This window comes from Euprymna scolopes, chromosome 7 (assembly GCF_053919585.1).
Source record: "Euprymna scolopes isolate OS-2025 chromosome 7, ASM5391958v1, whole genome shotgun sequence".
Lineage (NCBI taxonomy): Eukaryota > Metazoa > Mollusca > Cephalopoda > Sepiida > Sepiolidae > Euprymna > Euprymna scolopes.
The window spans coordinates 126,697,115-126,713,714 of record NC_136488.1 but is presented as its reverse complement, the minus strand read 5'-3'; the positions used below and the strand labels follow the sequence as shown (position 1 = coordinate 126,713,714).

Here is a 16,600-nt window from a genome sequence, read left to right as displayed (position 1 = left end):
AGCGTTATTTTCACAATGTTTCTGTTGATGTAACCTCCAAACTCCAAATGGTGTATCTTGGTGAACTCTGGAATCTTTCTATGCAGCTCAGGATTTTTTCTGTCGCACTCGGGACTTATATAGTAAGTTTTGAAAATATATATGGCAATTAAGCTACACAGAATTTTCCACGTATCATCCTCGTGAGGATTCGTCAGACTATTGCATGGAATCAATGTTACTTCGTGTTTTTATTTATTCCTGTGGTACTGAGTTTGCTAATCAGACAATCAGATTCTTTGTTATTCACACACCCATTTATTGTAGCCAATGGCGTGCGTTCATCAAACATGTGACCTCTAATTCATCTGTTTCTTTGTTTTTGTTTTTTGCATGGATAAGGTTTATATATATATATATATATATATATATATATATATATATATATATACTAGCAGTTCAGCCCGACTTTGCTCGGGCCCTATGTATTGTCCATAACTTGCCCTATGTGTGAATAAACTTTATATAAAATTTCAAATGGTCAGACCAAAATTTGTCTGAGTAATTTCGTAGAGACCGCAGAGGGCAATTTTTTAAAAACTTTGACCCCAATTATGATCTCTTAGCATTCATTGTTTTGGGCTCAAATCAAATTATAAAGTTCGATCCATGTCAAAATAACCTATATCTAAAATTTCAAGTGTTTAGACCAAAAATTGGTGGAGGAGTTTGGTAGAGTTTTCAAAGGACAAATCGTTGAACTTTGACTTTTTAGCATCAAAATTTCTGGCCAAAACCCGATTGAATAGATTTTCCCAAGTCTCAATACTCCATATGTCAAATTTCGAGTCTGTAGACCGAAAATTGACAGAGTTATTTGGTAGTACACAGACAGACAGACAGACACACAGACACACACACACACACACACACACACACACACACACACACAAATTTTCACATTTATAGATATATAATTATTTTTAATACCTACAGACACTGTTTCGTCCTTCCAGAATCATCAGTGCAGGAAGTTACGATTACAAACCTCACAACAAAGCCATCTCTGTCTTCATTTGCAAGGAGCATAACTACAAGGCCACCATCAACTGCAACGATATTCAAGTGAATTTTATAAAAGGATAAACGTTATTAAATGTAGATCTCAGTGATCTAGTTACTGGGGGTCATGATCTCGCACGTAGGCTAACTGACCGACATTTCATTCACAGTGCTCAACATTTAAGAAAAATGTTTCTTAAAGGAGCGGAAATAATCATTTTTAATACCCACAGACACTAGTGTTTCATCCTTTCAGAATCATCAGTGTAGGGAGTTACAAATGCTGCTGGTCATGGGATTCGAATCCCACAACAAAGCCATCTCTATAACCATTTGCATGGGACATAACCATAGGGCCACACACACACACACACATATATATAGTGAATAAATGACAAAAGACTATATTCCAAAGTTCATGATGTTGACCATCTTATAATTTATTCCTTTAATTCAGTTGACATTTACAATTCTTGATTGTATCTGCTTCATAATGCAAAATCAATCACTTAATTATTATCTCAATCAGTGAATCTATTATGCCCTTAACTCACCAGAAGAAATAGCAACGATCAATCCGTCAAAAGGAAATAAAGTACGTTTTGAAATTATTAAAATCCGAAAATTGAAAGAGAAGCTGTTTCCATTTTGAATTTTAGAAATAAAGTCACTAAACCTAACTATTCATACTAACATGTTCTATTAATTCATGAATATTCTGCCAAAATATTATATTTAATAATTAGTAAATTTATTAATTCTAATTTGTGTCTGCATACTTATGAAAATAACATCAATAATTATAAACTATTATACATGTTTGCAAATACGAAACTAAACTAAACTAAAAAAAACAGTTTACCATTTATGGTTATGTTAAATTAATTGCTGATTTCGCCTTTTATGTACTCGGTCACGTGATTGAGAGCTGGCTTGTGATTGGACAAGCCAGAGAGAAAATTGATTTCAAATCTCGAGCCACGAGAATTAACTCTTGCTACTGTGCTTGTTGCAAGTTCGTCTGCTACAGAGGCCTGTTTTTTATGAAAATTAGTAAACCCTTAACTGCTTTCGGCACTTCTGCATTATGCGACCGAGCGCCATGGTTTTTGGTGTGTTTCATTAAATTGTTGCAAGGTAGCGCTTTTCAGTCAAAAAAAAACAGGGGACGATAAATATTTCATTAAAATTATTTATTTGTTAGTTCAATTCAAAAAATATTTCAGAAAAAAAAAAATCCAATGTTGCTTTAATTTGGAAAAAATGTTTCATTTAAATTATTAATTTGTTGTTGATCCTTCAAAGTTGCTTTAGTTCGAAAAATGTTTCATTAAAATTATTTATTTGTTTCCCTCAACAAATAAAGAATTTATGAACACAATAGATTCATAAAATTAAGTGACACTGAAAATGTTTTGGCTTGATACATGTTTTCATGCCAATTGTTTGATTAATCTATACGTTCGATTTTTCCAGGTTTACTAGAAGTGCATCTTCATGGTGTTCATGATGAAATACTTGTAGAGGTCATCAAGTTAAAATACAATCGCTACAAATGCACCTACACTGCACCAACTGCCGGTAAGAATAGTTATCATTATCATTTATATTAATTCCTTGTACAAGCTTTTAGGTAGATTTTATGTGCGAGTGCATAAAACCCTTAAGAAAATATTAATTTGCAACACAAAAGCATCAACACTTTTTTTGCCATGACTAATGATGTTATCTGAAAGCTCTTCGTTCAAACTCCATGGCTTAATGTTGACAGGCAACATAAATTGGAACAGAACATTGCCAGGATTGTTGCGAACTACTGACACCTGAAAGTATCCTGTACCTCTCTATAAGGCCACCATTCGCCCATGTATGGAATATTGCTGTCACATTTGGGCTGGTGCATCTGCTGCTAGTCTCTCGCTTCTTGACAAGGTTCAAAAGAGAGTCGCCAATCTGATAGGCCCTGAACTGGCATCTAAGCTTCAGCCTCTGTCCCATCGACGAAACATTGCATCCCTCTGCCTGTTCTACAAGTATTTTAATGGTGAATGCTCTGACGAACTGCAGGCACTTGTGCCCCTTGACAAACCCGACAGGCAGCTAAATCCCACCCCCACACAGTAGAGATCCCTAGATGTAGAAGATCTTTCTACTCCAGTAGTTTCTTCCCCAGAACCGCTAGACTCTGGAATTCCATTCCAGGTCCCTGCTTCCCCAACTGTACTGACATGCAGAAGTTCAAGTGTAACGTGAACCGACATCTAGCTGCCCAAATCCTAACATAGTGCCCCAGTAGTTGCCCCTTATAGTAGCTCCCTACACCACAGTGGCAATGTGCCTTGTTTTGGGGTGAAAAAAAAAAAAAAAGGTTAGCTCTCTCTACCATACTAGAAGATTGCTCAAACCTGTTAATCGACAATTTTTTTTTTTTTTTTTTAGAACAAAACAACGAAAAGATTTATTTCAAAAGATAGACTGTGTTTAAGGTGAAAGCAAGAAAAGGAATAAAAAGTTCTAAGATGTTCTCGTGTTGAGAGGCAAAAACTTGAAGACTCTCTAGGTTGTCCAGTGGAGGTCTTCGGTGAAGCAGCCGCAGCCTGGGGGATTCAGTGGACAGAGTAAGAGGAGAGAGATCTGTCTTCTTTGGTAGTCTGAGCTCCTCTGCAGGCTGCTGACTAGTTCCTGACAGGGGTAATTAGTTTCTTAAGTGACATATAGCATTAATGTGCCCTATTATATGGCTGATCAGTGAAAAAGTCAGAAAAAGAGGTGTCAAAAAAAAAACAATTTTAAAATAAATAACTTTTATCAAACACAAAAGTTTAATCTTCTATTGACCTGCGTAGCTTTTTCAGTTTTGGAACTTTGAAAAAGTGTTTGTTTTGTTTTTGTTTTTGTTTTCCAATTTTTTTATATCACAGGCTTGTAAAATAAGGATTCAAGATGGCGTCATTTTTATACTCATTGTGAAGGTTCACTGCCGTACGTTTAACAACTGAAAAATAGAAAATTAAACCAATATAAAACTAATAACTGTAACCAATCAGTTAAATATTTAATTTTCGATTGATTATTATTACTAGTATTATTCATTGTGTATGAACTGTTATTTATTTAGGGTTTATTTCGAAAGAAGAACTGTGTCCGAGGTGAAAGAAAGAAAAGGAATAGAAAGTTCTAGGATGTTCTCATGCCAGGGGGCAGAAACTTGAAGTGTCCCCAGGTTGTCCAGCGGAAGTCTTCAGTGAAGCAGTTGCAGCCTGGGAGGGAGGGGGGGAGGGGTTCACTTGACAGAGAGTGAAAGGAGAAAGGTCTCTCTTCTTTGGTAGTCTGAGCTCCTCGGTTGGCTGCTGGCTAGTTTCTGACAGGGGTAATAAGTTCCTTAATGTGCCCTACTAGCTGACTGATCAGTGCTTGGCCACATCAGTCAGCAAAGGGGAGGGGGCATTAATCCACAAGAGAAAATAGTCTGTTATAATGACTGCTACAAGCTAAGGTAAATGGCCAACGATACTTGAGCGCGATCGGAAGGCTCCCTTTTCACTAGTTGCTACACTGATGTGTAAAAACGGCAATACTACATTCCCAGAATTACTCTACTTGCTCTTGATTCTCCGTTTCTAATGCTATGTGTTTAGCAAGGGGCCATCAAGTGCCATTTTTTTCACTGTTTGATATGACTTTACTAAGGCTTGTGTTCCAGTCTTCCAGCCCATTAGCTAATGTTTTTACCATTATGTTAAATGGACCAGACTGGTACAGGGTAGAACGATAGAATTGTCGCTCTAAAAAAGACAACATGATTCCATTTCCGTTTGATGAAAACTGGTCTTCTTATTTTGTAGTCAGTTGTGTACAAATCCCAAGAGTAATAGGAGCCTTCTATCATGTCTGAAAGTGACACAATGTTCAATGAGCGAGATCGGAGATGTGTCACTTATGCTCTCTAATGCTCCAAGTTATGCCAACAGGACCATTTCCAACGCCCTCAAAATGTAAATCCAGACAGTTCAACGCTTGATGGCACAGCTTAACAAAGTTTCCGGCCACGGTTACGGTCTTTCGTGTGGTTTCAAGTAAGGGTCACATCATACCACCTCACATCTTCAAAGTCAACACCAAAGTGTACCTGGATGTGCTGAAGAGTGTGGTGATCCCCTGCTGCAATCAGGTGGCCACTGGCAAACTTTCAGTATGGCAGCAGGACTCGACGCCGACCCACAAGTCCAAAGAGACTCAGGCTTGGCTTCAAAAGGAGTCCTACGACTTTGTACCCTTCTCTTATTGACCCCTATCCTTCCCTGACCTGAACCTGCTGGACTACTTCATTTGCTCATATGTCGAGAACATCACCAACATGACCTCCCACAACACCAAATCGTATTTGCTGAGCTCTTGCCGGCAATTGTGAAAAAGGCATGCTCGCAGTTCTGGACCCGTATTGAGGCGGTGAGTGAAGCTGAATAGATGTCAGTTCTACTACATAATAAAGTTACCTGAATTGATTTTTTCACTAAAAGGTTTTAAATAAAGCTGTAGTGTTGACAAATTTATCATTACACTCTGTATAAATGAACATTTAATCCTCCAAACATCAGTAAATGACCGTTGCCCATATTTGTCTTAACTTATATGCTAAACCAAGTAGAATTTTCAAAGACGTTCATTCAGTATGCGCATTTATCTTTTTTGATTGTAAGTGCAACAGATCAACAGATGTGATACGATATCCACAACAGTTGCATACACATATCTCAAAATATCATTTCAAATGTAGTAATCCAGTGTTAAACAGTTTATCTGTTCATTAAAATTTTTTCATTTAATAAATGGTGCTTTAAGAGTTTCTGCCAATTTTATTAACATTGGATTACCACACACTTAAGCAGCTCACATAGAAGAGTTCTACCGCGTGTGAAAGACAACACCAGCACATATCCTCGAAATACCAACATGAGGGCACAAATATTCACCTTATGGAAAAAAAAAAAACAACAACAAAAAAGAGGACCCTTCAGTCTCTGATGATGGATTTTAAAAAGTCCGAAATTAATATGATATATTTCAATTACAAAAAGAGAGTAAAAAAAAAAAATATGTGTAAGAATTAAAGAAGAAAAAAAACAACACTACGGTTGAACTTATGCATATCAGTACAGTCAGGGAAGCAGGAATCCAGAAAGGAATTCCAAAGTCTAGCAGTTTGGGAGGGGGGGGGGCTATTAGAGTAGAAGGCTTTCTGGTATCTAGGGATTTCTGCAGTTGTAGGGGTGAGATTTTGCTGCTTCTTAGGTTAGTCGAGTATTTCCGTGTAGTGGGTATACGTATCCTGCGTTTGTCGGAGCGCATTCTATTAAAATGCTTGTAAAACAGGCCCAGGAGTGCAATATTTCATCGATCGGGCAGAAGTTGGAGTTTGGTTGATAGTGCTGGATCTATTAGGTTGAAGACTCTTCTTTGAACCCTGTCTAAGTGGGAAACCAATTGCAAATACACCAGCCCAGATGTGGCAGCAATACTCCATGCATATGCGAATGGTGATCTTGTAGTGATATAGAATACTCTCAGGTTTTAGCAATTTTCTAGTATGGTAGAGAGAGCTGACCTTCTTCGCAACAATCCTGGCAATGTTCTGTTCCAATGTATGTTGCCTGTTAATATTAAGCCATGGAGTTTGAATGAAGAGCTTGTGCCGAGCATGCACAGGAGCGCACAGGCATATGAGTCGGGCCTGTCTGCGGTGAAAAGCGAACCCAGAACCTTTCGATTACAAATCAAATCTAACGATGAACTACACCTATCTTACCCCAAAGTGACAAGCTAGTTTCGCCCAATGGCTATAAAAAAAAAAAGAAAGCACGCTGATAAGTGATCGAGCGTTGAAATACGCTGCTTTGATAACGTGTCTTGCATTATTGCATTTTGTATTGTGGTGTATCAATTCAGCGAGATTGTTTGGTGCTGCTTAGGAATGTCTGTGTGGATTCAATGATATTGTTTATGGTGTGGCATGTCGATTCGGCGGTGGTGTTCGGAAGTGCATGGACGAATTTGTTAGGAACCGTGCCGTCACCTGTGAAAACAAATATATATATATATATATATATATATATATATATATGATTTCCAGCATTCTCTCTCCCTTGTGTAGCGACAGAGCTTTCAGGTAACATATCACTAGCCATGGCAATCAGTGGTAGAGAAGGTTTCTAGTAATTGTTAAAGGAAAGAAGCTTAGTCTTAGCAACATTTAATGTTACCATTCATTTATGTCCCTATTCAACTACAGACTAGAGGTCTTCCTCAAAGGTTTCAACCACTGTCTTAGATATGTATTCATTGGTTTTTTTCCCTCATGTCTAAGTATAGAGCGTGATGTCATTAGCAAATATACTCAGAGACAATTTTATCGGGGAGGTCATTTACGAATATCAGGAATAATAAAGCTCCAAGGATCGACTCCTATGGCACACCCACATTTATAGTGTGATATTTTGGCATGTGATCATCGAGAACAACATGAATTTTTCTCTTATCTTAAGCATTCGTCCAGTAATATCATATATAGTTTAATTTTTAAGAGATCAAATGCCTTAGATATATCTAAAGCTACTACCCTAGCTTCCCCTGCCTTATCCCATATGTGGTATATATGTTCAGAGATTACAGTTAGGATATCTGCAGTAGAAATGCTATAAGAAGATATAATATTTTATGTATTGATTGTCAGTATTTACTTCAACGGTATCCATATATTAATACGATAGCGTGTGTGTTATTTTCTGAGTCATGCTTACATCTGGGTCGTTTAATTGTTATGTACTTCCATTTCTTGTAATAAATATTTTTACCAAGAATTCTTCATAAGTTTTGGTTTCGGTTTTAATTTTAGCTGATGGCACTCAAGTCATTTAATTTTTTTATAAATAATTTTATTAAGAATTCTTTATAATTTTGGTTTCGGTTTCGATTATAGCTGATGACACTTAAGTCATCTATTATTTTTATAAATAATTTTACTAAGAATTCCTCATAAGTTTTGGTTTCGGTTTCGATTATAGCTAATGACACACTAATAATCTATTTTTTTAAATAATTTTATCAAGAATTCTTCATAAGTTTTGGTTTCAGTTTCGATTATAGCTGAAGGAACTAAAGTTATATATATATATATATATATATATGAATTCATAAGTTTGGGATTCGGTTTTAAATCAAGCTGATGAACCCAAGTCATATAGATAAATTATTTTTGAAATCACAACTTTATAATACATAAAAATCGATAAAACATTAACTCTATAATAATAATATATATGAAATCTGCAGGAATTAAAATATCATATTTAAGCATATTTTATGACCTGGCTACGCCAGGCGTCCCTGCTAGTTTGGATAAATACTTTTGCAGCTTTAACAAAAAAGCTACAATAATATCAAAGCGTCTCCATTTACACTGAACACAATGCCAACATCAATATATTACATATGAATGAGTCACCTGTGGAATTTCCACAGGTCCCGCTAGTTATTATTATTATTATTATTATTATTATTATTATTATTAACATCAATACCAATTTTTCCATTGTAGGAAGTTACCTGCTCTTTGTGAGCTGGTCAGGCAAAGCAATTCCTACGTCTCCAAGAAAAATCACAATTGCACCAAAAGGGAATGTTTCTTTAGTCAAAGTTACAGGGAAAGCCCTTACTGGAGGAATAGCGGAACAGAAAATGACTATTGATGTTGACACACATCTCGCTGGACCAGGTAAATTTCTCAATTTCCTGCGATAATTATATTTAAAAACAAATTAATTCTAATATTGGGTAAATATATATAAAAAAAATATATAACCTGCTTCCTTCCTTTCACTACAAATGCAGCGTCATTAACGTCAGTTGATTCCATGGAATGTGATCATGGAGGATTTTAGAAGATTGGAAATATTGAGGAAAGATATCAACAATCGTACCTCGACTGGATGGGTACTGAGAGTACTGAAATCTACAGATTCCATAAAAAGGCACCGATCATTATCAGTGAAAAATGAATAATAAAACAGCTGGTGCAAGTAAGTCGTAATGGAAATCTGGGAAGAATTGCTGTCACTCAAATTCCAAGGAAATCCACTGATCATCATTTGCAAGTAATCACTGGTAAAACCTACTTTCAGAATTTCCCCCATAATTGAAAAAGTAATATATATATATATATAGTAATTTATGAAATATATATGGCGATTAAGCTACACTGAATATTCGGCGTTTCATCCACTATAGGATTCGTCAGGCTTATGCGCGAATTCTGTGGTTGTTTCTCGTTTTTATATATGTTGAGGATTTTAGTTAGCCAATCAGCTTTCTAGTATATAAATTACTAACTAGCTCTACCTACGTATTGAGCACTTTTGAAGTAAATACTTAAAGTTTACGCATAAATCTATACCTTCGTATATTAATTTTATGTGAGTAAATGAAGTAGGTATATATATATATATATATATATATATATATATATATAAAAAATAAAAATTACAATTAAATTTACCAAAATGATCCAAGATGGTAAAATTAAAGTATATTATAAATATTAAAGAATTAATATTTATAAAATTATCTCAGCCAGATGTAAAAGCTCGATAAAACCAAATAGGAAATAGAGCTTATAATATGAGCAAACAGTTAATAAAATATGTTAAAAAACACTTTGAAATGAGTTAAAAACATATTTAATCTGAAAAGGAAACACTAGATAAATGGATAGTCCTTAATCCGTGGAGTTTCGAAGAAATACTTTCCTTCTCATCAGAGGGTAGGAATTAGCAAAATACGGGATCTTACTTGAAAACAAAAAAAGTGAAGCAGAGGGAATATGGTGAAGAAAAAGGTGATTCTTTTTTAATTTTTCCAATTTATGTATTAATCTCTTTGTAGTATTATCGAATGTTTGATCCATAAGTTATGTGTTGTTGCATTGTTTCTCCTAGCACTTTCTATCATTTGGCCTTCCTTTTTTTTTTAAATTTATTCTCCATTTTTTAATACACCTTTCTTAAAAAAACATTCATACATTTTCTTCTACACTACCAACATAAATAAATAACCCTGAAAATATGTTTTTTTTAAATTGCATTACAAATAAACAAATCAATGCGACAATAAAACGTATTGTTTTACTGTGTACATTTTCAGCATCCCAATTGTTCTTTTTTTTGCGTTTAAATTAAAAGATATATCAAAATTTGAATTTAACTTTAAGTATTATGATATCTATTGAGTGCACATTTACCTATAAGTATGGCAAACCACTTATAATTCAATGGCTGTAAGTTTTTTTTTTTCCAAGATAAACAATTATAAACAGAACGACTCATAGAAGTCTATCTATATTCTTTTTTCATTTTAATATACTTTCATAAAAATGTTTCTGTTATGTCACAAAAAACTATTTTCTTTATGTCACAAGTGTCACGCTCATACATTAATTCCATAGCTAATATAGCATACTGACCCAACAGGTTATGGGTAGTCTAGTTTATATATATATATATATATATATATATATATATATATATATATATATATATATATAGGGTGTCCCAATAAAATGTATACACTCTTTAAATGATCATAGAACCATTATTTTTTATAAGAAAGAACAGTTTCACACATCAAAATACTGTGAACAAATATAGAAATCAACCAATTATCAAAAGTTCCATCACTGATTGAATCGAAAACGTTTCTAATCAGTTCAATTGGTATGTTGACACATCTTCTTTCAATGGTTGCTTTCAACTCATTCATTGTAGCTTGTTTTGTGGTGTGAACCCTGTGTTTAACATACCCCCCACCAAAAAAAAGAAAAATCCGGGAGGGCGGTGGTCCAGTGAGCGTAGACAATACTCAATACTTCCTCTTCATCCTAACTATTTTGCAGGTAACTATCAGCATATGCTCTTACGTCATGATGATAGTGGGGAAGTGCTCCATCCTGCTGGAAGTGCCGTTCTTTATTCCGAAACATCTCTTGGGAACATGGTATAGTGTATTCATGTAGCAAGTTGAGATAATTTAACGAGTGTATACAGTTTATTGGGACACACTCTCTCTCTTCTCTCTCTCTCTCTCTATATATATATATATATATATATATTTATAATCTCTTTTTTAAGCGACCAAGCAGTGGCCTCACCTTGTTTCTCCTCATTTTTATTTATTTATTTTTTTGATAACTTTCGAATTGGATAAGTATCCCACGTTCGTATTTCTTATTTTAGTTATTGAAGACAGAATGCAAAGTTTGGCTTAACTTTAGTAACTCTTGCAAGAAAGCTGGGCTGTACTGTCTCCAGTCAACCTCCTGGAAAGAATGTCTAGAATCTATGATAGCAGTTAAAGGGGGTCATTTTGATGGTTCAAAAGTTTAGGCAGTTAAATAAAAACACTTCCTATTTAATGTCATTTCAGAAGGCTTGTATTTAGTGTAATAAATAAATCCATTCTAGTGCCTAAATTGTTTCATAAAAAAATTAGACTTTTGGGATGAGTAATTTTTTTTAAGGTGTCCCAAATACTTCTGATTGGTAGTTATATATCATTTCATTTTCATATAATATCCTACATCTAAGGCTGAAATAGTATGGTAGACTAGACTCAAAAGCCTTGGTAGAGCATCTAGCCTAGAAAAAGGAAAACTTCAGAATAACATCTGCGACCAGGTAGATCCTTGGCTCATGGCATACTATTTGTTCGGACATTTACGTTGTGGAGAGAGTCAGTCTCATGCCAAATTATGCATGATTCGTAGTAATCACATACACGCATGGAGGTTGTCTGAAATTATCAATCTTCTCTGTAACAACCATTACATATTATATATTTAAAATAAATTTTGTTTTTTAAATCTATTTATTAGGTTACATCGAGGCTTCCTGTCAAAACAACAATGTACAAGTTCCCTGTGACGTCTTTGAGAAAACACCTGGAATATACAGCATTAATATTTGCCCACCAATTCCAGGCCAATATCGACTTCAGATTTTGTATGATGGAGATAAAGTAGCAGGTACGAGTTATGAATTTTTCTTTTATCTATATGTTGTTGCAGTCCCATAATAATCAAGAAAAACACAATGATACAAATAACGGAAGTGGGTTTTTTTTTATTTTTATTATTGTATCAAAATTTAAAAATTGAAATATTGAATTTCAAGTCAAACCAATGGTATCTACTGAATTTTCATGTCATATCAATGAACATATCCAAAAATTATGAAAAACGATCAGGTAGAAAATTAATTATTAATGAAAATTAATGTAAGCAATTAGTGAAAATTAAGGCTTGCAAAAAAAAAAAACAACAAAAAAAAGAAACAGGAGACTTTGAATCGTAACAAAAGGGAAGTAAATTTCTTTTGAAAACTGAAAATTTTTGGCTAATTACCTGCCTTCGAAAACTGTTTGTGAGAGGAAAAAAAACAAAAAAAAAAACAAAAGAACAACTATCCAGTTTCCTAAAGATGAACATTTTACTAATTGAAAATTTGAAAGAAAAAAAAAAAATTCAATTTTACTTTTAATAAATAGCAATGACGAGTTCATACTCGTCTGGTCTTTCTAACCATTAAATCTTACATTATTTTCAAGTGTTTCAAACAGTGAATTCCTTTTTATTACACATGCGTTCGACAGATGCCAAAAAGCTATAATCTGACATAAAAACATCATTTTGACTTAACTCTAAACATTTCAAGTCATGCCAGGGATTACCACCACCATTGCATGTGGGAGAAAGAAAAAGAAAAAGAACAAAAAACAAAACAAAACAACTGTCCAATTCTCTGAAAATGAATATTTTACTATTCAAAAATTTGAAAGAAAAAAAAATTTCAATCCTATCTATAATTTAAATTTCACCTGTCTGTTTAAATGTATGTATGTATGTATGTATGCATGAATGTTTGTATGTCTGCTTAAAACTTTCGACAGAGGTGACGGATTTTCACGAGATTGGTATTGTTTTGAAGCTCGACCCTTCGGATGACAAATATCGAAAAATTGGCTGAAAACATTAATTCCTTCACCCTCAACTAAGCACTTTTCTTCAAGGAGGAATCGCTTTTTTCACTAATATTTTTCAAAAGTCATCACCTCTTTTCGTTTTCACTTCCGGTTTGGTGATGGCCATCACTTTTTTTTTTTTCACATTCTTTTCCTCTTTCGCGGTATGGGTTCGAGCCTGCCTGCCTGCCTGCCTACTACCACTTTTTGTTTTTTTTTGCTCAACACACACTTCCAAACACCCGGGCACCCAGGCAGGGTTTTTAATAAATAGCAATATTTATTAGGAACAATTTCACGCCGTTAAATCTTAATTTTCTATATGTCGTACATATTGCATTTTCTCTATTTCATTTGAAATTATTCAACATTAAAACAGATTTTCAAGATGTATTACCAATTCCACCCTGTTATGGCTGATAGAATGAGAACAATCTATCTCTGTGGATTAAATAAAGTGTTCAGTTTAAAATTCTGTACAAGTTTCCAAGTTTGACATTCCCACGTTCAGAAGGATCCTAAGTTTGAAAAGATGTACCTAACGAAGGTTGGAGATTACCCCCCCCCCCCTACAAAGTTCTGAATATAAAATAAATAAATCTATACAGTAGAAACCCAGGATAAGTTTTTTTCAGATTACGATGTGGAATACAATGTTTCTTTGGCCCCTTTTTTTTTGCCCTGCCTTACAGTGTTATTTATAATATTTGATTATATACATGTGTATTATATACTGTACTGTATTTTGTTACTAATTTTTAATGCCGTATCCCGGGGTTCTACTGTATATCTATAGAAGTGGGAATGAGTGAGAGGACAATTCTCGACTTTTTATACTCAACAAATTCTTTGATCTACAGACTTGAAATTTCGTATATAAGGGGAAAAACTTCTTAATCGGTTTTCATCCAGAAAAAAAGGGGCTGCTAAGGGGTCAAAACTGAAAAATTGGTATGCGTAGGTCATCGGATTTTTCTGTTTGTCAACGGTTTCACAGATGTGCATGCATGCATGTCATGTGAACATGACAGATTATTTATGTTAAGAATAAGTAGGTTTGAAAACACTTTCTAAAGATCGTGTCAAGCAAGCCTAATCGTTACTTGACTCATTGTTGTTAGATTTTGGTTTTGATCTCAGCTTGAGTATTTTTTTTTTTTTTTTTTTTGCTTACAAGTGAACTATTTAAAAAAAAAAAACATAATACTCGCATGCACATGTCTCAGTTTCTGTATGTATTAAAATATATTATTTATGCATATTTTACAACCGGGCAATGCCAGGCGGCTTGCTAGTAATGAATGAAAGCTAAGAGAAGAGTAGTAGTCAGAATAATCCAGTAAATGATCTTTCTTATTTTTTAGGCAGTCCATTCCTGTTGCTTGTGGGGGAACCACCTGATGCTGCTCAGATAAAAGCGTGGGGCCCAGGTCTTAATGATGGGATTCTTCATTCTTTCGAAAGTACCTTCTTGGTCGAAACAAAAGGAGCCGGAGTTGGTCAGTTGTCAATCAAAATAAAAGGTCCAAAAGGTGATTAAAACATTAAAAAATTCATGCATAATTTTCCCCTATTAACACAAATATACGAGGGCTGTTCCAAAAGTAAGGCCTCTTATTTTTTAACTAAAAAACCAAAACTTGAAGAGCTACAAAGACAGGAGTGGTACCATTAAAACGAGCGACCTTTTGTGCTTCAGAATTTTTCTACATAGTCACCACCATTCTAAATGTACTTTTGTCAGCCTTTTCGATGGTCGTAAAAGTTCAGCGCGTGCTTTGTCACTCACATCTCTGTCAGCACTCTGAAATCACTGTGCTAACATCAACTGCATCAGTTCCATAAACAAATATTAATGATCAGTTCTACTTTTTTTGCATGGAGAAACTCAATGACACATTTCTGCTTCTGATGCACATCCATGACAGGGTTTGCTTTTATTGTCTCTCACTGACAATACCTGCAACAGAGAGATGAAACTTTCAGGTCATGAATGTGAGTTCAGTCATCATAATTAGTGATGGGACGATTAATCAGAATCGGAAAAATCGTAACTTTTTGCTGTATCGGAATCGGAAAAATTTGAGCCTATTTTCCGATGCCAAAACCGATTCCTTTAATTATCATTTTTTTTTTTATTCGATTTTGGTTTAAGAAAAATCTTCCACTGCTTGTAGTAATAATAAAATAAAAAATATTTCTTGATTTAAACTTCCAGTAAGATTAAAATCTCTAGATCATCCCCTCACAAGTGTTTTTCTGTTTGAGAAAATATACGCACATTTAAAAAGTGTCTTTACAGTAATCAGGACAAAATAACACTTTTATAGTTTAATATTTAAAGATTTATAAAGAATCAGAATCAGTAATTGTATCGGAAAAATATTGGAATCGTCCCATCACTAACCATAACAATGCTATTTGCAGTTCCCTCTGATCCATTCAGACAGAATAAAAAATAGGAGGTATTACTTTTGGAACGCCCCTTGTATTATTATTGAATGTTTTCTCTACTAACTGAAGAATATGCACTAACTTTGCCGAGTGTCTTCCAAGTCTTACAATTTTGGGCCAAGTTGTGCGCTTGGTTTATGTATTTGTACATTCATGAACGTTGTCCATTTTTTCTTTTATTTATCTTTCAACCAGTTATGCCTATTCTCTATTTATATATGTGTGTGTGTGTGGTGGTGGGGGGGGGTGAGAATGTGTGTGGGTGAGAGGACAGCTCTCAACTATATTCAGCAAATTTTTGATCTATAGACTTGAAGTTTGGTATATAGGGTATTCAGACATTTGGAAAACTTGAATTGGTTTTCATCTGGAAAAAAGGGCTGCTAAGAGGACAAAATTAAAAAATTGGTATTTGGAGATGTCATCGGATTTTTATGTTTGTCAACTGTTTCACAACTGTACATGCGCGAATTGTTCCTATGGCAACTTCCTTATGTTAAGAATAAGTAGGTTTGAAAACACTTTTTAAAGATTGTGGCAAGCTTGCTTTAATGTTTATTGTACTTGACTCGCTGTCTTTAGGTTTTGGTTTCGATCTCAGCTCAAGTTTTTTTTTTTTTTTTTTACTTACAAGAAGTGAACTGTTAAAAAAAAACAAAAAACAAACAATACTCACATGCATGTGTCAGTTCCTTCCTGTTTTTTTTTTTTTTTTTTTTTAAAGGAATTTAACTTTACATTTAATATTGGGCAACGCTGGGTACATCTGCTAGTATTCATATAAATGAATATTTATGCCTTCAATTTAATATTTTTATTTATTCATATAAACATGCCTTGTGTTATGCGTGCATACTTTGCATAGCCCTACTCCCAGAATCCTTAGTGACCAAACAATCTCAAGACTTTACATTTAATAACAAAGTATGTTGATGGGATGCCAGTGGGCGTTTGCAACTCTGATATTGATGTGATCAGTTTATGATCAGTAGGGCTAGAACAACAGCATATTCTTTTCATTGTCTTTACTCTCAAGTAT

The 16,600-nt window shown here is 34.3% G+C and overlaps 1 protein-coding gene across 3 annotated transcripts in view; it reads left to right on the top strand.

Moving 5' to 3' along the window:
• LOC145279934 (filamin-A-like) overlaps positions 1 to 16,600 on the top strand; it is a 66,613-nt gene that overhangs the window by 46,732 nt on the left and 3,281 nt on the right. For all 3 annotated transcript variants that reach the window (XM_080131509.1, XM_080131511.1, XM_080131510.1), the window contains 4 exons: positions 2,518 to 2,622; positions 8,636 to 8,812; positions 11,963 to 12,112; positions 14,472 to 14,639. In XM_080131509.1, coding sequence (XP_079987635.1) covers positions 2,518 to 2,622; positions 8,636 to 8,812; positions 11,963 to 12,112; positions 14,472 to 14,639 — 600 coding nt within the window. The remainder of the gene's footprint in view (positions 1 to 2,517; positions 2,623 to 8,635; positions 8,813 to 11,962; positions 12,113 to 14,471; positions 14,640 to 16,600) is intronic.